At 40.0% G+C, this 27467-nt stretch overlaps 1 protein-coding gene across 3 annotated transcripts in view; it reads right to left on the reverse strand.

The window, feature by feature from the left end:
* TEAD3 (TEA domain transcription factor 3) overlaps window positions 1-27467 on the reverse strand; it is a 111869-nt gene that overhangs the window by 35033 nt on the left and 49369 nt on the right. For all 3 annotated transcript variants that reach the window (XM_058175590.1, XM_058175591.1, XM_058175592.1), the window contains exon 2: window positions 10471-10725. In XM_058175590.1, coding sequence (XP_058031573.1) covers window positions 10471-10606 — 136 coding nt within the window. In that variant the 5' untranslated portion in view covers window positions 10607-10725. The remainder of the gene's footprint in view (window positions 1-10470; window positions 10726-27467) is intronic.

Below are 27467 nucleotides of genomic sequence, written 5' to 3' on the forward strand. Positions count from 1 at the left end.
GAATCGAATCTGACCAAGTTTATTGAGAAAAGCTGACCATGATTACATGGTTTGATACAGGAAGTCCTGCAAAGAAAAGTTAACTCATCGTTCCTGAGCCTTAGAGATTCGTGAATATGAAACACGATGGTTGTCATCTGGGAAACATTTGCAGCCACCCATTTAAGAAATGAAATATAGCCATAACAGACAGCAACTGAAAGAATAGAAACAGTTAAGAGCAAGGGAAGGGATGGCTTAATGATCCAAGGGCTAGGATTCTCCCCTCCAGTTGACAGAAGAAGAGAGTAACTTGCTGGCCAGGTTTGGGTTGAAACTAAACATTTAAAGGGGATGGAATTAACTAGCTATTTTCCCTTTTCCTGCCCTTTTGATTAACTGCTAGCCTTCACTGACTGCTTTTCATTAAAACAATCAAGTACTGTGATCCTCAGACAACTTTTATGTTTTTTGGAATTGTTGTGGCTCTACAAGCATAATATACCTCACAGGAATTGTTGCAAAGTAAACAATCTAAAAGTGTTTGGCATTCTGCAAATCCAAAGTAAGATATCAAGAGGATTTTTTGAAAGGAAGAGTATTAAGATAGGACTGCAAGCACAGAAATACACCCTTGTGGAAATTCTCCCCCTCTCTAGGCTATCCAATATCCATTGTGCTGATGATAGTAAAAAGTGTCGGAGCAGCTCTTCCCTTTCCTGGGCACCTGCCATGGCTAACTGTCTCTTCCAGTTACCGGCAGGCAGACACTGCAGGCCTGCCTCTGCTCAGCTGTCCCAGTCCCGTGATTCACCAGAGGCTGTGCCATTCCCTCTCGGAGGGCACGTCCTCCTCCAAATTACTACATTCCACAAATTCCTCTTCCCTGACACCACCATGTGAACCAGTTGGACTGCTCTGTTAAAAATAACCTAGTGGGGCAGCCTTCCAGCCAATCAGCCTTTAGTAGCATACCAGCCTTGGTGGTGCACAACTCAAGTTACACCTGCTGTCTGGGGCAAGTCAAGTGCAGAGCCAGTTTCCTGTGAGCTGCCTAAGCTCTCTGCCCCACCAGAGGAGAAAGAAATGCCCCTTGCCATACACGGCCCAGACTCTCTCCCCACACTTGCACACTGGCCACCGTTCAAGGGCTCCAGGTTACCACAGGTCAGCAGCTCTCCCTCCTCCTTGGTCACTCCTCACAGCAGCTGGAGATCAGTTCCTGTGTCAATAGCTGGCCCACCCTTTAGCCAAGTATGAGCCATTTATCATAGATGTTTAGATAGTGGTCTGTGATTCCTGAGGCATTTGCCCTGAATAAAGCTCTCTATGATTCTGCAGAAGCCCGCTCGCCAACTTGCCTTTGGACCCACCCATGGTTATAAAGTTATGGAAGGAAACGTCTCACCAAGTTCAATCTCTCTACAGCTGAGAGTGCTTTTCCAAGAACGGCATCGTATAAGATTTTACCAGTCAATTGTTAGGTGTTCGGCGCACAGCTTTGTGTATCTCCAACGAGCAACATGGGCTTGGTTGGAATTGCTGCAGGGTGGCGTTGCTAGGAACATCCAGGTGCAAATGGTTTTTTTTTTAGGTAATGGACAAAACACTCAAGATTGGCATGCTGATATGCAAGGTTATTTATTCTATTTACAATTATTATAGAAGTACACCCACCTTATTGTTTGCAGAGCCTAGTGTACACTTCCCACAGAAAGGAATTCACTCTACAGCATCACTAGAGGTATTCCAGAACAATCCATGGATAATTAGGCAGAGATTACATGCCTATGATGCATTGGCACACACTCTAAAAAAATGTTCACCATGTTTCTTCATACGAAAATATAGTTCTAGAATGCACTGAATCATCTCTTGAAAAATGAAATATTATTTCTAGTTTCACATAACTTTTTTTCTTCATCTGATCAGTGACAATATTCCTTGCTATATGACATCTAGAAATATAACATGTGAACTAAGGCTCAGCAACAATTTATGTGACTTAGATCAGATTTCCACAACCTTTCTGGATTGGTGGCCTGGAGGTGGGGTAGGGGATGGTTTTGTGGGAGGGGTGGGCACGTGTGTGCATGCGCACAAGCACCCATTCTTCATGCAAGTGGGGCTAAAAGCCCGCAACGCTCGTGTGACTGAGGACCTGAGCGCCTCATGCGAGTGGGTCGAGTGTCTGTGATTCTTGCATGAATGGGGTCCCAAGCGCCTGTGACACTTGTGCGAATGGGGCTGCGTGCGTGCATGCCTGCGCACGCACCAGCCACCCCCTTACACGGTCTCCTGGCAAATAAGCTGCAGGCTGGTAGTGGGCCACAGCAAGCAGGTTGGGGACCCCTGACTTTGCTGACGCTTTTGCTATGCATTTATTTTATTCCAAGAAAGGCTGCAACTGGGCCACAGGTATTATATGAAATATCTTCATGTACTCTCATGCTCAGAAATTAAAATGTGAAATGAACTGTTTCTTGTGAAAGCATGTGAAATTGTGCATTGATTGTTGTTTCATATTTATTATTACTTGCATGTGAATAAGCAGCACACAAAACATAGATAATTAAAGACAATTAATTATCTTTATAGCATAATGCCCAATAAGCCTATTTTATACACCTGATAAACTGACACTAAAGTGCATATTGTTTCCTTATCCTGAGGAAATTTTATCTGCATCTACCCCCTTTTTTAAATAAAGGAACTTCTGTTTCTTAAAATCCAAGTATTAATAAATTAGCATGTGAAGCAGTTTAGAGAATGACAATATTATGTACCAGGCCTGTGAAAATGATTTATGAGGCATTGTGCAAAGCATCCTTCCAAATCCTCTACACCTGGGGAGTTAAACTGGTGACCCATGGGCCAGCTGCATCATGCACAGGCCATGCCCATCCCAGCTCCGCGAAGGAGAAAAACGTCACAAAAGTCACATGACAGTGATGTGATGCTGCGAGTTTGACATCCGTTACTCTACACAAAAGTGAGAAGTAGCTGCAGCCTCTTTGCTTTGCATGGCTACTTCAAGGCATTCCCCAAATCTACTTCCCATTCATTTGTGTGTCCAGAAGCTACTTCTGCAGAGTAAAGCAGAAGTCTTTTCTGATGAAGCCAAGATCTTCTAGATGTCTGTGTGTGCCCAGGACTCTATTCTGGTGGAATAGACTTATGAACACACACACACACACACACACACACACACACACACACACACAAACACACACACCCCTAGAAGATCTTGGATTGCCTCAAAGTAACAATTCTGTGAGTGATTGGATCTGTTTCAAGGAAAGATCCAGAGATGAGATCTCCTCATGGATGCCTGACCCAGACCTACTGTGCCAAAGGTTTCTCTCACAACAGTGGAAGAGTAAAGGCAAAACTATAAGGCATTTATTTTTTTAAAGAGCACTTTTAGTCCATTATCCAATCTATCATTAAACTGGAAGGGTGCAAGAGATTCTGATGACTAATATGCAACTTTGTTATCCAAAAACATTTGCAGAGTAAGCTGTCAGCTTCTGACAAACGAACAATCAGCCATAACGATCAGTGATCATAATGGACAATCACTGCTGCCATATAAATCAAAGCTAAGCATAACATTTTACAGACAGAAATCCTCAAACCCATTTCAGTCAGTACCTCAGCAATTGGTGCTGCCACTGTTGTTATTACAACCCACACTGTTCAAAACAGCACTGCAGTCTACTTGCTACAAGGGAGCAGCACAGTAACCCAAGGCCATATCTGGGAACCTTAACAGAATACTTAACAGATTATCTATAGTGCAGGGGTATCAAATTGCCGGCCTCTGGGCCGGATACGTCACACGCAGGCCACGCCCACCCCAGCTCCATAAATGGGGGGAAACATCAAGAAATCTCATGTGATGACAACGTGATGCTGCGAGTTTGACACCCATGATCTAGTGCTTCAAGCTTCCTCTTAATCAAAGAGATTAGGGACCCTCTTCCAAGGCAGCCTCTTGCAAACAGAACAGGGCTTAAAAGAAACAGGATTCGTACATTGGATTCCATTAATCAAGCATCTTCTCCCATCTTACATAAAAAGATAAGCATATTAATTGAGTAGTTACTTCCTCCAAATATACTTGGAGGGTATCCAACAAAAAAGCATGACTCCATTCTACTTACTGCAAGCGAAGTATGGACTAAAGTGCTACTGAGAAGAAAAAAAAAAAGGAGTTAGTATGAAGCAAAATCTAAAATACCAGTTCTTAAGTTGTCAGGTTAGAAAAGCAAAGGCAGAGCAGGGTTGCTGTTTCTTTAAGTGATTGCCAGATGCCTCCAAGTGGCTGGAAAAACCAGTTTGTACGCTTGGGTTTGAAGAACAAAGGGCAAACTTCCCAGCAGTACTCCAGATATTTCTGGAGAAACCTTTTTTTAAATGTCTGTTCAGAAATCTCCCATTCCTTTCAAGAGCTCTCAGATTGTGTGTCCCTGGTAAATTGGCTAAAGGAAGCTAAGGTACAATATGGCAGCTTCTTAAGTTTATCTTAGTATGAAATATAAAGGTCCAGTTTCTTTTCCAGTCTCTCTTCGTAATTACAGAATGATGCAAAGCAGGAGTACTTCAATCAGCAAAAAAATCATTAAAAGAAATACCCAGGCCAGGTATCTAACCAATGTCTTTAGTTGACCTTACAAGCAAATGAAAAAAAACCCCACGAAGTATGTTTGGCGAACCTGATTAATTTTGGCAACATGGAAATCTATAGCCCATTTAGGGACAGGTTTTTCATGTAATAACATTTTTACTTTTTGAGGATTAACAGATCTGGATAGACATCTTCAAAGGAACAAATAGTTAGTTACTATATAATGATCATCAGTAGGGTATGGAAGTATGGAAGCCCTCATCATGCTTACGAAATAACCATTAGAATTCTATTCTATTCTATTCTATTCTATTCTATTCTATTCTATTCTATTCTATTCTATTCTATTCTATTCTATTCTATTCTAGAATAACAACCTACAGTTATAAAGGGAGAGTTAAGTAAGCACCCAACTTTTGCCAATCATTTTCAGCAGCCATATTTCATATCAGCATCCCACCCAATTACCTAGTTGAAGTGTGGCCTGGGATACTGATCCCATCTGGGTGGTCCCATTAAATGATCCCATCTGGGTGAATTCTTCCCAAGAAATTGGCAATTGCCCTTCCAATCATAAAGAAAAGATTACTGTAACATGGCCTCATCTATGCAATAAAGACAAGGTAAAAGAGATATATCTTAGATTCTGGAAGTACCATAAAAATAGGGAAAAATATATGTACCCATTTTCATATGATTTTTTAACTCATAGCTACTTATCTCCTATCCCCAAATTAAGGACTAAATAAGCTTTCATTATCAGAGAGAAAAAACATTGTTATGCTTAAGGAAGCTCAGACCTTGACTTAAACAAGCTCAATTAAGCAGGCTTTGACGAAAACAATGTTGTGCTTAAAGCAACAGGCAGTTACCTCCCTATCCCTGATTCATTTGGCAAGATTATTAACTTGGTGTTTGCTAACAGAACAATCATTCCCATGGAAATATTTCTTTGAGGTCACAAGCATAGGATTATGACATCACAAAAGGAACACTGGTAGAACAGATAAGTGGGAAGGAGCAATGCAATGATTGTTTATACTTTATTGCATAAGATGCAGTTCAGAGGTATCCAGGATTAAAGCCTTCCAGAGAAAGAAAAACCAGATATCATTACAAAGGGAAGTTAGTTCATTCAAAGTCTGTTCCAATAAGTAAATTTAAGATATGGAAATGTATCAATTGTTTACATTCAAACCAAATAAAAATGGAGAGACTAGAGATTATAATTTAGGAATTATTTTAGATTATGATTGTTAGTTTTGATACCCTGCATTTTGTTCTGGGAAGTCGGGGTGGGGGCGGGGGTATGGGGAGGGAATTGGGGGTTGAGGCTAGAGATGGAGTGATGGTGAATGTACAGGGATTATTGAAGATGTATAAATATAATTAATGTAGGGTCGGGTCTGCCCAGTTACCATTTTAGAACAGTGGGGAGGGAGAAAAGAGAGAGTAGGAGGTAGGAAAGAGGAGAAGAGGAAGGAAGAGGGGTAGAAGAGGGAGAAGGAAGGTGTAGGGTGGAGAGAGGAGAGGATGTAGATAAGAGAAGGAGAGGAAGGTTTGGATAGTAAAAGAAGGTAGAAGAGGGGAGTGTTAAAAAGGGGGGGGGGTGACTGGGCAGGCCCGACTAAATGTATATAACTGTACATTGAATGAACTGTTTGACATGATTGTAAAAATAAAACTTTTTTACTAAAAAAAAACCAAAACCAAATAAAAATGGGGGAGCTTCATTTTCCCCTTCCTCTATTTTTAAGTTTTCAAAATTTTATGGATTACATATGAAGAACTAACCAACAACAATAAAAGATCTAAGCAAAATACTGTTATTTTTTTTCAAGCTTTTAAAGAAAAACAAATGTAGGGATTTTCAGATCCTGAGATCTCTGTTTCATAGTATAAAAGATATGTTTGACTGTCTTTCATGTTACAAATGTCCTGCGTTAAATGTCTTATGTGTTGTGCCTCATACTATCATGTCACAAGAGTAATTGATAAAATATTATCATTCCCCTACTGCTGAAGCCAAACCACTTTGAAGATAGTGTTGGTTCTAATGAGGTGCAGGGCCCAACATGAATGAAGTCCTATCTTTATGAGGCATACTATTTTGAGACAGTATGTGATTTCCTGCATAATATGTATGCATCAAAAAGAAAACACAACCATGTCAGTTTTTATAGCATTTTGAATAGGTTTAAGATTTGCATGTTATTGGAGCAAACAAACATAGCCTCCTTATCTCACGGCTTGGCCACGATCAATGAGTTAGCCTTTAAAGCAGCCTTTCTGAGTAGACTGGATGGATGCCCTACTGAACTACAGACTTTCCCTTCCAGAATTCCATTCATTAGCCTGGAGAACTCTGCTTTAAGTTTTTAGAAAACACTTGGTTGTTTTAACTTAAGACACATTTAATAGATCAATTAAAAAAAAAGATGGAAGAGGCTATCCCCCTTGGGGAAAAAATTGCAGCCCATTCCTTACTGAGTTTAAAAAGGTAATTCAAATCTGTTCCATAGTTAGACGCAAGAAAAACACAGATGTGGCAAAAAAGAAAATTCAAATAAGGTAGTGTAAATGGGTAGTGAGCAGACCTTGGAAAGAATGTGGTGTTTTGTTTGTGACCTGCATTAGAGGCCAGATATACCACCTTTCACACCCAAAGGCAGGTATGTGGGATCCTCAAGCAGACAAAAATCAATCTTCCTTTGACAGGAATGAACTTCCCAAACCAGTTCATCAAGTCAGGCAGAAAGAAGAGTGGGAGGAAGAAAAGAGGTGAGGCATAAGGGAGTGGGAGGGATATATAGTTTAAGGGAACTACAAAGGAAATATGAGTCACAGATCCAGGGAAGAAGAGTTCAGCACTCTGTTTATTCACTTCAATATGACCACCCCCACAAGCCGTAAGCCCTTCACAATATGGCTTCTGGAAGTCCACTGTCCAGTAACCCAGAAAGCAGCCAAGTAAAGGGCCAGGAGCAAAATCCATTTTTCGTTTTCAAGGTCTGCACGTTATAAGTACATGCTTTAAACTTCAGAACGTTTATAAAAGGCAAATCCTACTATCTCATTACACAATGGTGAACTTTTATGATGTTCTAACACAGACTCATGGTAAAAGGATAGCTTTTGTGCCAGATTAAGGTGGCAGTGAAGCTAATGCCACAGATAAAACTATCAAATTCAAGGAGAATTCTACCATATCTGACAAATAGATTTTCTGCAAAAGTTATCCTGCAGCCTGCAAGTTTCATTGCCTGACAAAGACAAAGGTAATCCTTGGCTTATGACTCTTCATTTAACAACAGTTCAGAATTACAACAGCCATGGAATGTATGCTTTAAGGCCTATAAAGCACTTCTGACCTTTGCAAAATTCCACTCACACAATTGCAATCTAGGTGCATGGCAACCTGTTTGTACTTATGACTGACCAGTATTTTTATTTTTATTTATTTAATCGCATTTTTATACCGCCCTATCTCCCAAGGGACTCAGGGCGGTTTACAGCCTAATAAAAAATACATATAAATACAAAATAAAACACCAATTTAAAAAACTTATTAAATAAGGCCGAATATTAAAACTACAATAAGATAATAAAACCCCGTTAAAACCAAATTTGAAATTCTAGTCCAGTCCTGCGCAAATAAATAGATGTGTCTTAAGCTCGCGGCGAAAGGTTCGAAGGTCAGGAAGTTGGTGAAGTCCTGGGGGAAGTTCGTTCCAGAGGGTGGGAGCCCCCACAGAAAAGGCCCTTCCCCTGTGCGTCACCAGCCGGCACTGCCTGGCTGATGGCACCCTGAGGAGTCCCTCCCTGTGAGAGTGCACGGGTCGGTGGGAGGCAATCGGTGGCAGCAGACGGTCCCACAAGCACCTTGTGATCATCTGATTGCCACTGGCAAATTTCTCTGTTGCTTCCCTAGAAAATCAGTGCACAGAGCTGTGATTCCCCCCATCCCAGAGAGGGCTGCCTGCCGAGTGGAGGGGAACTCCTTTGACAGGCTACAGAAATGGCGATCAGATCCACAAAATCAGGAATTCTGTTTGTCTACATGTCAGTATCATGTTGTTAAGCGGACGGAGCAAAAGAGCTGCCTGAAGAGTTCAGCTCCCTTCTGTGTGTGGAGGGGAACTCCTCTGAAGATCTGTTTGTTCCATCCGCTTAACAACCTAAAAGACAGCTTAACTATCACAATTGGGAGTGCTGGGATTGTGGTCATTGAATGATACTGTCATGTGGGCATCTTAATGACAGCTTCACTCAGCAACTGAAATTGTCTTCAATTTCTACATCAAGAACTATCTATACCTAATTTTCTATTTTTTCAATTTAAAATGCAGATCCACCTTACTATGTATTGGTTGGCTGTCCTATTTAATTAAATCAGTGTACTTCCTGGATAAATATAGCCCCTTCTTTCTTTTCTTTCTAAACTTTAACCACTGTGTACTTGTTTCAGATTAAACTTAGAAAAATGCAGTTCCTTGCTCAGCCATCAAGCTCCTCAGAAGATAGTTTCTCTTGGAGATGAGGCCTAGAGCCATGATGGCAAACCTGTGGCACGCGTGTCACAGGTGGCATGCATAGCCATATTGGTGGGCACACGAGCTGCCCACCTGCAATAGGGAAACAGGCTGTTTCCTACCTCCAGAGGGCCTGGTGGGAGTGGGGAAGGCCTTTTTTGCTCTTCTTATGCTCCAGAGCCTTTCTAGGAGCCGGGGGGGGGGGCAAAACGGCCTCCCCACCCCAGAAGCCAGAAATGGCCCATTTGCCAATTTCTGGTAGGACCGGAATGCCATTTTTTTGCTCTCCTCAGGCTCCAGAGCTTTTCCAGGAGCCTTGAGAGGATCAAAACAGCCTTCGCCACTCCACCCGCCCCCGGAGGCTGAAAATGGCCCGTTTGCCAACTTCCGGTCCCACAGATAGGCCCATTTTTCACTCTCCTCAGGCTCCAGAGCCTTTCTAGGAGGCTGGGGAGGGTGAAAATGGCCTTACCCACCCACACACCCCCGGAGGTCCCCCAGAGGCCAAAAATAGCCCATGTGCCACCTTCCGGTCCCACAGGAAGTTGGCAAATGGGCTGTTTCCAGCCTCTGGAGGACCTCCGGGGGTGGGTGGGGGTGAGGAAGGCCGTTTTGGTCCTCCCTATGTGCCTAGAAAGGCTATGGAGCCTGAGGACAGCAAAAAAAGGACCTACCTGTGGGGCCAGAAATTGGTAAACAGGCCATTTTCAGCCTCTGGAGGGCCTCCAGGGATGGGGAATGTTGTTTCCCCCAACCCACCCCCGCTTCCTAGAAAGGCTCTGAAGCCTGGTGAGAGCAAAAAACAGGCCTGCCGGGCCAAAAGCGGGGGGGGGGGGTTTGCGTGCGCATGCGTGGGGCACATAGAATTATGGGTGTGGGCATGCGCCTCACACACACACACCTGCGCTCCCCCCACTTTTGGCACGCGATGGCAAAAAGATTCGCCATTATTGGCCTAGAGTGACTATTGCTGCTTGTCTCTGTTCTACATTTTTAACCTGCTGAGTATAATTTATTACGTATCACTATATTTTGTCATTATACTTTTTAATCTACATGATAGCTTTTGGAATTGCATTCCACAAAGAAGCATTTTGTAGCAGCATGAAAGCATCTGAAAATAAATACAAAAAACCACTATTCAACTATGATGGTTGTGATTATAGAAGGAGGGGGTGGTGCCAGTATACCTCCTTGATTTTTTTGAAGGAAGGTGGGAGATAAGTATGCTTAAGTGAATAGTAAATAAAATCTATCAAGCTATCGCCCTTGGATCTTGTCTGAAATCCAGCTTTTATTATGCAAGTCATAAAACCAAATCTCACTCACCATACATTTTGCCTTCATCTGAGAGGATAATCTTCCGCCGACCACAGGGCGGATATATTGCCAGTGCCTCCTGGAAGCTCTGTTCAATGTCTGGACTCCACACTCCTTCGGCATCATTGTCCAGACTTTTGTCCATTCCTTCTTGTCCATCTTCTCGCCCCTCCCCAGGGCTGCCGCTGGTGTTCCAGCTGTTGGACGCTATTGTGATGGCTGCTCTGGGCTCTGACCCTGAGCCCCAAAAGGCAATTTGTCAGCCTAAAACAAGCAAAGAGGGTTGATTAATGAACTGCTATTGAACATAGATGGAATCTTAACCTCCAGATTGAAGTTAAAAATGAATTTCGAATCACATAAACATCAATATGGGTGAAGACCCAAATTTAAACTTTTGTTTCATAGTAAGTATTTTTAAACATACACATTAAACACTTTTACAGCTGATGTCCTAACTATTATAAATTTGTTGGCCATAATTGTAGCAATGTTTCAATGCTTTTACATACCCCCTGCCCTCTTTAACACTTATCCAAAGAAACCAAAAGGTATTTTCTCATATATATTGAATATTTAAATAGCTCTATCTCAAAAGCGTATTTAAGCAATAGAACTTCAGACAAAATTGTATCAGAAATTTAATCCCTCCCATGTATACCATCCCACTTCCACATAACATGCAGCAAACACAGGGAATATGATCTTTAAGAAATAATGATTTAAATTATTTTCTAATTATCTTGGTTGTACATTAAAAAACAAATATTCAAATGCTGAATTCAATAATCAGAGTTTGTCTAAATCCATTTCATCATGATAAACTATACTGTGACTATTGGAGAAAGCCATTAAACATTTTTAACAGTGATGTGGTTTGGAAAGATTTTCATCAGCACAATATACTTTTGTTTAAGGAAAAACACTGTTATAAAATTAATTGATAACATAATGAATTAAGACAAATTGAACAATCTAATCAAGGATTTAATGTTCATCAAGTTGAACATCAAAACTACAATTTTTGTGTGTTGTAATAATCTGTAATGCACAGATTGTAATAAAAATAATACTATCTTAACACTATTTAGGGCCTTCATTTTAATTTTGATTTTTAATCTGTTTAATTTTAATTAGGCAGTGGAAGTATTTCACTGAAACTATACTGCCTAAAGCATGTAAAATGTTTAAAAATCGTATAAGTATAACTTTTAGTTTGAACATAACATTACAAAAGATAAAATTAATACAGTATATTAATGAATTCACCTTTCTTAAAACTGAATCAGAAGCATCTATTAAATACTGACAAAAACACTAAATACTATGTGGTTGGAAGGATATTTTCTTATACTTCCTTTAATGTAATCCTCTCAACCCCGAAAAGTTTCTTTAAAATTATGAAGCCTTCTTGAATGTGATTGAGTTGAGAAGAGGGAATTGGTCAAAAATACATAGCTTTATTACAGAGGTATCTAAATTTAACTTTGGTCAATTTCCTCCTTTAGACAATTCGGATGAGTCTCAGACAAATGTTTTTCATAAGATGCAGAAAAGAATGAAGAGATAAAAAATGATTCTTGCAGTGAACAGCTCTTAAGAATCTTTTATGTGTTATACAAAAAAAAATTGAAGAAAAAAGCCTTCTGAATTTAAAAATTATAAACAGCGATGTCATCTACTGCAGACTTTCTAACAGAAAAGGACTTGAGCAATGGGATTTTGTATCTTACAGTTCTATATTTATTCCATGTCTATTATTTGATGCACATTTTTCAAATATTCAGCACTGGTAGTGAGTAGTTAAATCCAAGCGTTTACTTTCACATTTCCTTTTTCAGAGAAACACTATTTTGTTCAACAGCAGGCTGATAAATTTTACTTACAGCCTGGTGTAATGCATGCTTTATTTAGAAGTAAATCCTGCTTTGTCCAATTGATAAATTCTTTGTGTGCCACTGAACATGTTGATGTGCTTTTGAGAAAATGAAATTGCTCAGCCAGAGAGGAAAGCAGAGACCCACCTTGTTTCCATGCTGATAAAAACTACCCAAAACTACATGATTAAAAATATTGAATTCTACTCCTAAATTATATAGAGCAGTTTTTGTGGCAAACCTTACTGTCTCATTATAGTTTTAATGTTTAGAAGAAATACATAAGTTTCTCGCTGATTTGAAATAGTTTGTTGAGACAATGGTTGGACATGATTCAGAGAGAAAACTAGATATACATTCGTCCTTATGATGTGAGTCCTGAGAAATCACAGGATTTTTTTCCTAGTTTTTAAAAATAATTTTCGGACAGATTTTGGAGAACCCTGTTTGCAATTCAGCGGTATCTGTGAGCTTGGAAATTGTGGCGGCTTCTTCCTACACATTACTCCAAAGGCAGCTGGATGTTTTGCAATAACTTGTTTGGGGGCTGCAGCACCACCACCAGCTGCTCATGGGGTGATGAGAGCAGAGAGGTGTCTTCTCCAGCAGGAGGCTTCCGGGAGGGAACACGCAACTAAGGTGTCCAATGCAGATATCTCCTTTTAAAGAAACTGTAGAGACAACAGGCTGGCTTAATGTTTCATGTTCCTTTTTTTTTTAAAGGAACCTCTTTCTCTGCTGCTCTATGATGTCACCCAATCTCCCTCTTGCTTCCCCCTCCCCTTTCATCCACCCCACCCCACCCCTTCTTTGGAAACAGCCTAGCCAAATAAGGAGATCAGAACTACAGCAACTAGCCAAAGAGAAGGGGAGGGATGACGGGGAGACTGCAGTCCACACAAGGCTCTAACACACTCTTATTCACTCTCAGTCTCTTTCCTATGCTTGTCCCCTCTCTCAGGCACATACACACCATGCAACATGCACACAACTGTACAAAACAATCAGGGATCCTCCGACTCTTAGAGAACATTCTGACAGCAGAGAATGCAACAAGAATGTCAAGAGCCGGATGTAAAAGTATGCTCACAGAACAACTTTCGAAGAGCTTATGAAGACATGAAGGAAGGGTGGGTCTGCTTCTAATAATCTTGGATAAAAGCTATGTAGCAAAGTTGTTTTTTTCTGAACATCAGCCTCTGTGTCTCTTTCGCCCTCCCCCCTCAAATATACAACAAATATTGATAAGATTGAACAGGTCCAGAGACGGGCAACAAAAATGGTGCAAGGACTGAGGGACAAAACATATCTGGAGAGATTGGAGGAACTGAATATGTACAGCTTGGAGGACAGAAGGGAAAGGGGCGACATGACTGACGACTTTTGAACATATGAAGGGTATGAATAAGGTTCTAGAAGGCAATACATACTTTCAATATTAAGCTAAGATCAAGAACCCAGGAGCATAACCTCAAACTTATAAGATGGAAGTTTAAAAGTAATGTTAGAAAGTACTACTGCATGAAGCTTGGAATCAACTGCCACCAGAGGTAGTGGGTCAATCTGAGCCACTCTAACTGAGTTTGAGCATGCTTGGGATAAGCACATGTTCAGCATCTGACAAAAATTAAAAAATAATCCAAATAAAAATAAATAAATAAAAATAATAAATATTTTTTTAAAAAACTCAAGGGATAGACTCAATGGACCACTAGGTCTTTTTCCGCTGTCAGTTTTCTATGTATCTAGATAGTCCCCACCTTATTTTCCATCTCTTTCTCCCATAAAGCTGAACATCACAGATCTTAGATAAGGAGCACAACAAGAAACTTCTATTGCTACTTAGGGGAGAAACCAGCCAAAAGGATGGGCTCCATGTTTGGATCCTTTCAAAGGAAGATATTTTTTTCTGTCTCTGTTGCCCATTTGCTTGCTGTCTCTGAGCTCAATTCTTACTACTGCCCAGAAGAAGAAGGCAAGTTAGGGAAGGGCACTGGTAGTGACAGCTGCACTCCTGCCAGGCTCTTGCAACTGCCAGTTTACTCAGCTGTTCAGAAAAGGGAGAAAGACTGAATGGATAAGCAATGGATGAAACAGCAATAGGATCAGGGAATTTCAGTAAAGGGCCTTGAGCAGATGCCCACCAACTCCAGCTGGCAGTACTGACTCTGCTGAGAAATCTTCTAACAGGGGCATTAAAATAGTAAGGAACTTTTTTCAAACTGTGATCACTTCATGCAGTTCCCTACCTGAGATTCATCATCTTGCTCTTGCTCCAGAATCAAGAGTGTACCATAAAGAAAAATGATGTTACTTATTTTTACAAAAGACCATCTTCCCTGCCTTGCTTCGGTTTTCCAGAAATTCAGGAATGCCAATAGCAGTCAGGAAGACCATCAATAAAGAAGAGCTATGGAAGCAATCAAATGTGAAAAGATGTTTTGCTAGTTTTAGAACGTCTTTTCACCTTTTAGAAATCTGTTCATGTTTCAAATCTTTTTTATTATCAACAGATTTGAAATGGCAATTGTTATCCTAAAGAGCAGGTTTCTTTTTCTTTCTGTCACACAGACATAGAATAAATCATCTTCACTTAGCCTGGGTTTCTGTGACTCAGAACTCCCAACCAAAAGGCCACAGCCCTGCCAAAAGAAACTTCTGAGAGTTATGATCCAATATATCCAAAGCCACTATGCTGGAGAAGACTGATAAAGATCAGTGAAATCTATGACCCACATGATAAGTGGAATTTGGAAACAATTCTACAAAAATGGCAAAACATTTATTTCCCATAGAAATGATCTTCTAGTTCAGGGGTCTCCAAGGTTGGCAACTTTAAGACTTGTGGACTTCAACTCCCAGAATACACACTCCCAGAATTCTGGGAGTTGAAGTCCACAAGTCCTATTCAAGGGTGCTTTTTCAAAAGGCAACTGGATTTTGTTTGGAAAAACAAAGTCCAGTTACCTTTTGAAAAAGCACCTTTGGGACAAACTGATGAGTGAGAATCTCCATAGATATTTATTCAAGGGAGCATTGACTTTATGAATATTGTTGAAATCAAGATGAATTGGAAGAGAGAGACCTTTAACCTTTATTTGCATGCTTAGATTTTTTTTAATTATTTTTATTTTTATTAGATTTATTTTTATTATAATGTTATAATATTATAATATTATAATGGAAGGACCTTTCTTTGTAAACTTCAAGAATTGTGGCAGCATGGGAGGATAGTAGAAACTGAACTCATAAGATCTACCTTCTCAGAATTTAACTTCTTCCAACAATTCATGTAAGAGCGCTTTTCCTTGGAATATTTTGTATTGCCCTGTTGAGATCAGAGATAGCAGAGAAATATTTCTAAGCCCTATCGCTGATAATTAGCAAGATAAGGTGTTAATCCAAAATTTTATATCCAATTGCTAGGAAATGACTCCTAAGAATCAGTCAATCAGATGAGAGCTAAACCTGGCCTTAATATGGAGATTATGAGTGCTGAGGAAAGATTTTAAATTTGCAATTCTCAACCCAGAACAAGGCATAGCTACACAAATTAATGCTAAAATAAAAAATAATACAGATTATATTACTAAATATTTCGATACTTTGCTAAATCAAATTACAATTCAGCTTTACAATTTCATTTTAACGTATGCAGATTAGTGTACATTCAAAGTGACAATAAAGTATTTTATTCTATTCTATTCTATTCTATTCTATTCCCTATTCAGTGTATCTTGCAAACACACTATTTGTAATGAATATATTCAGTTAAGCAACATGCCTTGCCACTAAGCTTACTCCTATCTGCCAACTCAAATCCCATGACATAATTTTATTTTGGAATATGTATATTAAATATATATTCATATTCTCCTATTTTGCAACAGTTACCAAAATGATAAACATTGAAACACAAAAGTAATAGCAAAACAAAGCCCAGTTTCTAATTTTTTTTAACCAATGCTGAACTGAAATGCTCTCTGCCCATCCATATCTGGGAGAAAACTATTTGAAATGTGCTGTTCCCTTACTGATCCCTATCCTCTATTGCAGTGTTTTTCAAACACTGGCTGAGGAACTCTGGGAGCTGAAGTCCACATGTTTTAAAATTGCCAAGTTTGAAAAACACTGCTCAATTGCATATGCAACCAATCACTGTAATAACATGGCTTCTCTCCAACATAATAGGTAACAAGGCCTAACAAACTTGAGGCTGCCCTTGGAGAGTGTCAGAATAAGGGGGAGGAAATACTACTTTAATGCCAGCATAGCCGAAGACAGTTTAAGACTTTCTCCTTCACGGGGTAAGGAGAACAATATCAGGGAATATTGCAGAGCAAAAAAAAAAAAAGACAATTATACATGGCCATGAATATGGATCTCTTTCTGTAAGTTATTCCACATGAGCAAATAGTATCCCAGCTTTGCTCTTAATAGAATCAAAGCAACCAAATAAGCTACAGTCAGCTAACTCTGAGTGACACAATGGTATGAGGCCAAGTATGTCTGTGGAGTGAGTTCTGAATAAATGTTATTAATATAAAACAGTTTTGTTGCCCTTGAATTGTTTGTACTTTACAAAACTATATATCCTACTGCAATGACACTTGTTAGGAAAAGACTTCTAACGCTGAACACTCAATAAATAGGTTAACCAAACCTTCAAAGCAATTCCAATTAGGTTCCTAATAGCTTTCCAACAGTTCCTAGCACAAAAGATTAGTCTAATTAGCATCATATTATCATTATGTTAGATGCATATACTACATATCCTCTATCTTTCTATGAGTTTAAAAAAATCAGGACCTCAACCTTCAAATTTCTACAGAAGGGAAGATCTTAATGCTAAACCAAAAGTGCAAGCTTCCTTTTAATGAGAGATGCCACCAAATAAACCATCTGTCAGCTTTTGATATGGTCTTCCATACCATCATTCTTGCAAAGCATGTGCTCTGAACAGTGAGCAATGGTTGAGCTCCTCCTATAATTAAGGGGTATATGTAGAAAAATCACAGAGCAGTTTGGAACTTGTTGCAATTTCTGTACAATAGTCTTTCCCAATGTTAGAACCTTCCAGGTGTGCAGGAATCAAATTCTCCCTAATTATGCTAGCTATGGATGATTGGATTTGTAGCAACATCACTGCCTGACAGATACTTTTGGACCAATTTTGGGCCAACATTATTGCCCGACAGATACTGTATGTTCTGTCGGGCAATATGCATACAGTATCTGTCAGGCTATAATGTTGATCCAAAATTTCTGGTTTTTGCAGGGAGAGTGCTAGCAAGCAGGCAAATCAGGAATTTGACTAAAAGTCTAATAGAGATTAACCCACAGCTACTCCACCCAACTTTTACAAAGCAACAACAGAAACCAAGATGGAAGCTAATAATGCTGGGCGGGTTTTGTTTCAACAGTAGAGTGCTGACTATTTTTAGTCAATATAGAGCAAAACTACAGCCACCCCTGAGGAATTTTTCAGCATTTCACTTAGCTTCAATAGTCTGATATGCCTTACTTTATTCCACTGGGAATAGCAGCCCAGGGAATCTGACCACTTAATACAATATTCATATTCCATTGTTTTTTGTATATCTATTTAATTTGTATGTGCAGTAAAATGTACATTCCACACATTTCTTTTCAGATATTTCCAAACTATTAATAAAAAATATAGCATACAGCAAGATGTCAGGTTAAGAATGCACCAATTTAAGAATGATCCAACCTATTACAGCAAATTTTGAGTTAAGTACATAATGGTTCAAATACACAATGGGGATTGTTCATTATACAATGCTAGTTATACAATAATACTGTTCCAGTTTACATACAAATTCAATTTAAGGACAGATCTTGAGTTCAGAACTTGTTCTTAAATGGTGGACTAAATGTAGCTTGTGTTGGGGAAAAGGTAGATACGAAGATGCAACTGTGAATTGATTAGGGTGAGTTTTTGTTACATGAAGCAAATCAGTGTTTTTCAAACTTGTCAACTTTTAAGATGTGTGAATTTAAACTCCCATAATGCTGCTGGGAATTCTGGTAGATGAAGTCCACACATTTTAAGAGTTCCAGGTTTAAAAAAACACTGTAATATAGGGGTGTCAAACTCGCGTCGCCATGTTGTCACCTGACGTATCGGGACTTTTTCTTCCTTTGCTAAACCGGCCACGGACAGCGCATGACACGTCTGGCCCAGTGGTGAAATTCAAAAATTTTCCCTCTGGTTCTGTGGGCATGGCTTAGTGGTCATGTGAGTGGCTGGGCATGGCCAACTCAATGTCACTCCCACCCAGTCACATGACTCCCCCCCCCAGCCACACTTACCCAGGTTTTGTGGCTCCCGGTGTTTTCTGTGAAAAATGGGTCATTGACTGGGTGGGCGTGGCTAACTTGATTGGTTTCACCCTTAGGAAATTTCTCCTTAGTCCAACTCATAATAAAATAGCACTGTTCCAATATTTAGAATAAAATAGAACACCACAGTTGGAAAGGACCTTGGAGATCTTCTAGTACAACCCCCTGCTTAGGCAGGAAACCCTATACCACTTCAGACAAATGATTATCTTCTTTAAAACTTCCAGTGTTGGAGCATTTACAACTTCTGGAGGCAAGTTGTTCCACTGATTAATTGTTCTGGCAGGAAATTTGAGGGGCTCCTACAATAATAAGGGAGTCAATCTATTTTCCAAAATACCAAAAGGCACAACAAGAAACAATGGATGGAAATTAACCAAAGAGAGAAGCAACCTAGGACTAAGGAGCACTTTCCTAAGGGTGAGACCAATCAAACAATGGAATAGCTTACTATCACTAGAGGCTTTCAAAAAGAGTGAGGGAAGTACACCCCAAAAGGACAGCATCAGGAACCACTAAAACAATACAGAAAATTTAAAAAAGCCATTCCCCTTTAAAAAAAATCAATCCTAAAGCCAATGCAGCAGCTGAGAGGGAAACTAAGAGCAGCTGGTCAGGCTAATTGAAAACCTGGGCACACTGCCAAAAGCCATTAACCCTTCCAACTCTATTATTGTGTTCACTATGTTTTAAATTGGGTGCTTCACAGCAGAAGCAATACAGCTGGCTGGACCACACATGCATTAAATTCAGGGCCTGTATGAGCAAGCTGCATCATTGTCCCCTCCTGTATCTTTTCCCGCAGGAAGAAACAGGAAATAGCCAACACTGCAGCAGCTATAAAAGATATTGGGAAACTCTAGGAGGTATCAGCTGATCACAGAAGTGTTACTTAATACTCTTTATAATGAAAATGTTTGTAATCTTGTCCTCTTCTTGAAGGGAAAAGGTTAATCCCATCCCTAGATGGGTGATTGATTGGTTTCCCTGCCCAAATCCTGTCAATTTCTGTGTTTATTGACTTGATTGAGTGTGTATCGGCTGCATTCCAGCTGCAACTGTGAAGTGGAGATATTAACTGAAGGGAGAGAGGGGGAGGAACCTTTCTTGTACTTTATTTTTAACTGATTCTCGGAACTGCCTAAGCAACTTACTAACGGTTCGGGTGAATCGGTGAGAACCAGCTGGATTTCATCTGTGGTCCGGCTCATGGGCCGGGAGTTTGACAGCCCTACTGTAGTAAACAAAAATTACATAAATGGAGATTACAGTCCTAAATTTCTCTTAATGAAGGTCTCTCTGAATCAAATGATTCATTTGGTTTGAATCTCTTAATTCAATTAAGTACAACCCTCTTACATAACCAAACTCTTGCACCAGGGTCCTGTAGACCCATGGTCAACAATTGGTGGTCCGCAATTAAATTTTGGTAGTCCACAGAAAAATATTGCACTAAATCAGGGGTCCTCAAACTACGGCCTCTGGGCTGGATATGTGCAATGAATGTTTGTGTTGCTGCAAAGAGTCTCCCCTTCGGGGTCTTTTGTGCAGGTCGGAGAAGGGCAGAAATTCTGACTTGGGGTCTGTTTCAGCCTCCTGGTGCGGGGCTTTGGGCGAAGGCTGGAGGGAAGCACCACTGGTGGCGAAGAGCCGGAGGACCTTGTTCCAGTGGGACTGCATCATGGCCTGGAACTGGCTGACCATCTCAGCCCACTGAGCCTCCAGGCGCCAGTCCTTGGCCTTCCCTTCCCACAGGTCTTCCCTCTGCTTGGAAAGCCTATGCTCGTAGTCCTCAGTGAGGTGCTTCTGCTGAGCCCCTTTCTTGGCCAAATCTAAATTGAACTGGGCAACTGTTTTGCCAACTTTTTCTCGTGGTGGTTACTTAGCTCCAGCAACTGCTTCTTGTTGGGGCCCTAAGGAGCCTGGGCAGACAGGCGAAGAGTAGCTGGGAGGGGAGGGGCGAGTAGAGACTGGCGAGACATCCCTTGATGTGAGTAACATAAAGTTGGCTATGCTCACCCAGTCACATGACCACCTAGCTACGCCCACCCAGCCTGTCATTAGGCAGATCATATTAATGGTCCGCGGGATTTAAAATCATGAAGTTAGTGGTCCGAAAGGTTAGTGACCCCTGCTGTAGACAGTTGTCTCTTCCAAGCTTCACAAAACTTCACAGGTTTTCTGTTCATTCTCATTCTGCCCTTCTTGCTCCACTTTCATCATTGTTACAACACACAGCATCTCTCTGTTAATATGCCATCCTTTAGACCAGGAGTGTCAAACTCATGTTGTCATGGCGGCATCACTTGACAAATTGGGACTTTTTCCCCCTTCACTAAACAGTTGTGGTGCGTGTGTGTGTGCATGAGCAGCATGTGACCATGGGCCAGGAGTTTGACAGCCCTGTTTTAGATCTTAATAGAGAGATCAGTTAATAGGATGGACTTTGCCTGCTGTATTTCAATGAGCTAACTATGTAGGAAGCTGGAGGAATGTTCCTCCCCGCCCAACAAACTCTTTTCATTTAAGTTAAGGCATCATGAAACTCTATCTGCCAGTCTGTCCACTTTCCAAAACAAACTATTTCTAAGGATGAAAGACCCAAATATACAAAGCAGTGCCATTATCACCTCAGATTTACATCTAGACAAAAAATAAGAGATTTTTTTTCTCATATCTTCCAAATTATGTTATTGTATTCCTGCAGTGTATAAACCAGTTAATAACAGCTATAAACAGTTCAGACTTGAAAGCATACCACTAAGAATTTTTCTAAGTACCTTAAAACAAGAATGCCAATGGCAGCCAGTTCAATATAAGTTTTTTCATGACGTTGATCCTGACTAGTCTCTGAGAGGCATACTAGAATGTTCCAAAAAGTAATCAAGATTAGGAAAACAAGAAAATATAACTTAAACTTTAGATAATACCTATGTATTTAATAATATTCTTATTTTGTCATTTAAAAAGTTACAGGTCAGAGGCATATATGATTTTGATATGTTTATCTGATCAGCTACCCACAGGACTCTGGGAAGTGCAAGCTGTCCTCATGCCATGCACTATTGGCATAGACAGGAAAATCAATATAAAGGGAATATTCCCTTACTCTTTCATATTGTATTAGATTTGGGGGGGGGAGTTTCTCATTTGGTATCTGGAATAGCAAAAATTGTAAATTTTTGGAAATTTAAGTAATATACTCATCAGCTAGATCAAGAAAACCTCTTTCACTAGAACTATGTTCACATGTGTGAAGACATGTCATTTATCCCAGTTCCTTTTATTTTGCTTTGCACCCACTGATGCAGAATGAAAAATCAAGGAAATGCTACATCATCTGACATCAACACCCAATGTTGCATCACTGTCTGCATCACTTCTGCATACCAGAAAGGTTTATTTACTTATGGTTTGTTTTAAAAGAAATATCTTCTTGTGGTTATCCTTTCTGACCATGTTCTGAAATATTTTCCACATACTGTATTTTTCGGAGTATAAGACGCTCCAGACTATAAGACGCACCTACCTTTTTTGGTGAGGAAAACAAGAAAAAGAAATCTGCCTCTGCCTCCCAGCAATCTTGTCTCGTTGCAGCAAACAGCAAATAGTCTGCTTTACTTTCATTTTCATTTTCAGTATAGCTTGATTAGCACAAGAAAAAAAAAGTCTGCTCCCAGCAATTTATCTCCTTGCAGCAAGCAGCAGAGGCTGGCGCAGCAATAGGCAATGGCAATCCTTGCAGCCTGAAACAGCTGAGAGTCGGAAGGCCAATCCAACAGACAATCAACTTTTGCTAATTAGGCTGTGCTGAAGCTGAAATGGGCTGTTTCTTCTTGCTACAAGGAGGTAAATTGCTGGGAGGCAGAGGCCAAAGGTGGGGGCCAGTGGGTGGGCGGGGCTACATTCGATATATAAGACGCACCCAAATTTTCACCCCCTTTTAGGGGGGAAAAAGGTGTGTCTTATACTCTGAAAAATACGGTACACAAAAAGATGTATCTTCTCATCCTGCACACCCCATGGATACATGTATTACATGATCTGGTTAATTACCTGACCACAAAGGGCTGCTTAATTTCATATTCCACAATGTTCTAAATCTGTGTTGAAAAATGGTGCCCAGTATGTGTGTCATAATTAAGACATTTCTTAATTATGTTTCAATATGGAACCCCAACTTTCATTCAAAACTGTACGGACATCCCCAGATTTGTACTTGAGTGAACACTTTTCTTGTTGGACATAAAAACCAATTCTGTGGAATAAAGTCAGTGTTTTGCAACATGCCGCTGAGCAGAATTAGTTGCGAAAGGAAGGAAGTAGCATTTTTAATGTCCATTTAAACTTATCTTCCAGTTTAGTACTGTCTACATTAGAATACTAAACCCATTTTGGCCTAAGCAATGAACTCCTGATTAGGGGATTAAAAAAAGAGATGTGGCAATTCATGCAGAACATTTGAAGAAGTATCAGCAGCAGATTCTCTATATCTGGTCTGAATTGATTTGTTTTCCTGGACTGTAAAAAGAAATATTTTTAATCCTATCTGGAACTTCCAAGGACGGAACCTGGAAATGTGTTGAATGGAAAGTATGTATGTGATCATGTACATGTATGTGTTAAGTATGGTTTCCATTTGCCTGAGAGACTTATATATGAACTGTGAGTTATCAGTCAAGTTAGTTCATGCTTCAGTAAACCTGTTGGCAGCTTTATTCACCTTCAATTGTTCAGGAGGTAAAACTAATTGATCTTTCAACTTGTAACCTATGTAGGTAAAGGCTTAGGACTACACAAGATGGAATCGAAATCACTAAAATGTGAATTGAAAGTCATAAAATTCAGAGAGAATAAAATTTATCTTTAAGTCTACCATTATTCTGAAGAAGTCATTTCATATGGCCTTAGACTAGGGGTGTCAACCTGGATTTCTTCGAGGGATGGATTAGCACTGTAGTTCTCCTCTGCGAGCCAGCAGGGCATGAAGACAGGACGGATGTCTCTTGCAGCACCCTGCTGGCCAAAACGGGATGCAGGGGGCTTCACACACCCTCCCTGCGCCCCGTTTTGGCCAGCAAAGTGTTGCAGGAGGCTGCCCAGGCTGAAAATGGAGCATGGGGGGCTGCACATACCCCCCCGTGCACTGTTTTGGCTGCCAGGGGCACCATGGGCTCATCCTTTGCTATTTCCAGGTCAGATTCAAACATCCCATGGCCCAGATCTGATGTCGTGTCCCACTCCTCCGCTGATGGCCGGGTCAGGGAAATCCGAATCAGGCTTGCCTCTGCAGCTCTGCCCAAAGTCCTAGCAAAGTCCTCAGAGCAGGCAGGAGACCAGTAAGTGACTTCAGCAAGATAAGTTCGACTTTGCCTGACTCAGAGACTGCCAGAAAGCAGATCCTTTATATAGGCCATGGGGTGTGGCTCCATGACTCAGCACTCATTAAGGCCTGCCCCTCCCTTCCTTCTGTTGCCTCCGCCTATCCAATCTTCTGATGCGAGGGTCACTCCAATTAGCTGTTGGAAGTAAACTTTCCTCAGGCTCACATGCTGTGGAGGAGGGGTCGGGGTCTAGCTGCTCCGTTTGCCTGGGCATGGAGCCAGGGCTGGGGCCGGGGGATGCTCCCTCCTCTGCAGCCTGCTTGGGCATGGAGCCAGGGCTGGGACCGGGAGGTGCCCCCTCCTCTGCAGCTTGTCTGGGCATAGAGCCAGGACTGGGGCCGGGAGGCATACATTCCTCCATGTTCGGGAGCAGATAAGCAGACCCCGGCTGCGGTGAGAGCGGACAAGACACAACATCTGGCCCGCAGGTCTTGAGTTTGACACTCCGCCTTAGACCATTCCAAAACAAAAGAAAAAATAATATCAAAAGGCCTTATGTCCTTCATAGGTTACAACAAGGAAAAACTGTAAGACTAAAAGCATCTGAATCACATGATCACCAGGTGGATTTGACATATAAAGCAGCTTCAACAAACTATCTTCCAGACATGGGTTATCACTACAATTCCTAAAATTGCAGATTCAAGCAGCAAATAGGATATCCAGCAGGTATCAGCAAGGGCTTGACATTTTCTGTACAGTACTCTTTGGTGGTTGTCCAGACTTTTGCAGTTCAGATCTGTTAAGCCTGTTCTTAGCATCATAATCATGAGCCTCTGCCCATTATTTAAAAAAGATCTTTATTCTCATACTGCCTGCTAATTCTCAAATGCTCCACCCACAAATATGCATATACAAACCTCCTTCAAGGAAAAAGACACAGAGGGAGAACATTTCTAGAATCACATTCTTGTGATTTTATTCATCCCAGTTTTTCAATGTCTTGGTTTTGCAGCATCTAACCAATAAAGAAGTGGAGCATAACTATTCTGAATTTTTTTTTCCTTCTGCTCGATTGCGTCCAATTCTCAGAGTTTGCCTGGATGAGTCTTTGCACTTTTCTTGGCAAGGTTTTTCAGAAGTAGTTTGCCATTGCCTCCTTCCTAGGGCTGAGAAAAAATGACTAGCCCAAGGCCACCCAGCTGGCTTTGTGCCCAAAGCAGAACTAGAATTCATTGTTTTGTGATTTCCAGATTGGTACCCTAACCACTACATCAAACTGCCTCTCATCCTGAAAATAAGGGAAACAAATAAATCTTGCCAAGACTTTAAAAGAGGATGCAATCACTTATTAGTGGATTTCTTTTTAAAATCTACAGCATAAAGGAAGAGGAATATCGACTAACAGGATGAAGACCATCAAGAATGAAAAACTAGCAACATTTTTCAATATGGTTTCAATAATTTAGCAGATGGTAAAGATTTATAATAAGCTTGGGGAAAGCAACAGGGGAAAGTAGTAGAAGATTGGTCTACGACTTAGGCAGATAAACTAAAAAGAACATATCAAAGGCATCATTTTTTCTATACATGTGAAAAATCAGTTTTAGTTCTAATGCCTTCAAGCTCTCAAGAGAAACTCGATTCTTGACTTGGCTCAAACTTGATTACTGTATTATTGAAAGGAGACAGCTTCTTTAGGGGTGTTACATCACGGATTATTTGGTAGTGAAATGGAGTACTCCAAACCAGAGGTCTCCAACCTTGGCAACTTTAAGACTTATGGACTTCAACTGCCAGAGTTCCTCAGCCAGCGAAGCTGGGAGTTGAAGTCCACAAGTCTTAAAGTTGCCAAGGTTGGAGAGCCCTGCTCCAAACCACAGTTAAGTGAAATTCCTTTCAATAAGTCATTTCATTCTGAAATATTTCTCTTATTCAAAAATTGTGTACAATTTTGCATGGCAAGACTGAAGTAAAAGGAGGGGAGTGAAACATTCTGTGTTTTATTACCACGTAAGATATTTGTCCAGAAGTCTGTCAAAAATACATGCGCATGTTGAGCTAGCCTGTTTTCTAATTTTGAATCCAATTTTGAAATGAAAAGGCCATTTGAAGGTGTGTCTCAAAACAGTACTCTTAAGTTACCTGTGATAGAGAGTTTGCTAATTTCACTCTAAAATATGTTTATTACTTCTTGTGAAGATGCCCATTATGATTTCATCAGGATTTTTAAGCTTGAACATATGTGCTAAAATGTATATCCACATTCTCCATAAGTTTCTTATTGTGCACATACTGACTGGTTGAAAACTATGGGAGAGTTAGAGAATATTATCTATCCATTCAGACAAATATTGTCTCCCTAAATAGCTCAATTTAATTAAAACAATACATACAGTACTGCTATCAAGCACAGAAACCATCCAACAAAAAGACAATATATATTTGAGGAGAGGAGAAAGGTAGAGACATCAGTTCTTTAAAGACAGACTGATGATTGAGATAGAAGTAGATTTTCTACCTAATTATGGCCAGGATTATTTTTCCATTATGATTTTATTGGTTTAACATCTGTTCCTTTTATCGATGGGTGGAGCCAAAGTCATATTTCCTTCTCCTTTAAGAGACTTAGAGCAAATTATCAGTTTAAGCCAATCGTTCATTGTGACTTAAAGGAACAGGGAACAGATTCAAATGGATAGGGAAATAGTTCTTTTTTAGCCTTAAAGTTTAAGAACTACTGAACTTTTAAAAAATATTTGGTTAAAATGTAATTATAAAAATCCAGTCTTTCATTTCTTCTTCTCTTACTTCATTGTTTTAGAGAAATTTGTGCAATTACGTCTAAGATACAGTACTAAACAGATTAAGAATTAACTATTCTAACCCCAAGAGTAAGACAATAGTAATCAGATTGGCCATTTTTATTCATAGACATTTGGAATAACTGCTACTTTATAGAAGAATTACAATTTAATATTTTTTGATTTAAAAAAAAATAAAGGTAAGTTATAGCCATTAATTTTGTCTATGATTTACTGGATCTGTTCATACAAAATGGGTCAACTCACGTACACTTGATCATATTATGACTTAGTTTTAAAAAGAGAATTAGATTAATGTAAGTGTCATGCAAGACATTTTTCCTTGGGCTGAGAAAAATGAATGTTACTTGTACTAATATTGCCACAGAGAAATAGCTACAGGTCAAGTATTATTTACAAGTTTAAACCAATTACTGTCTTACCCACACCCAGCTTCACTATGGCATTTTATAACCTGACTGTATGGTGTATCAGCTATTTCCACAGTTACTGATGGGACATATTCTTCAAAAATAATACAATGATTATTTCTAGTCTACAAATTTAAGAAATTACTTTTCAAAGCCAATCATTTACTTTTTGAAATGTAGTTCTTGGGTATCTTGTAAACTGTG

This window comes from Ahaetulla prasina, chromosome 3 (genome assembly GCF_028640845.1).
Source record: "Ahaetulla prasina isolate Xishuangbanna chromosome 3, ASM2864084v1, whole genome shotgun sequence".
NCBI lineage: Eukaryota > Metazoa > Chordata > Lepidosauria > Squamata > Colubridae > Ahaetulla > Ahaetulla prasina.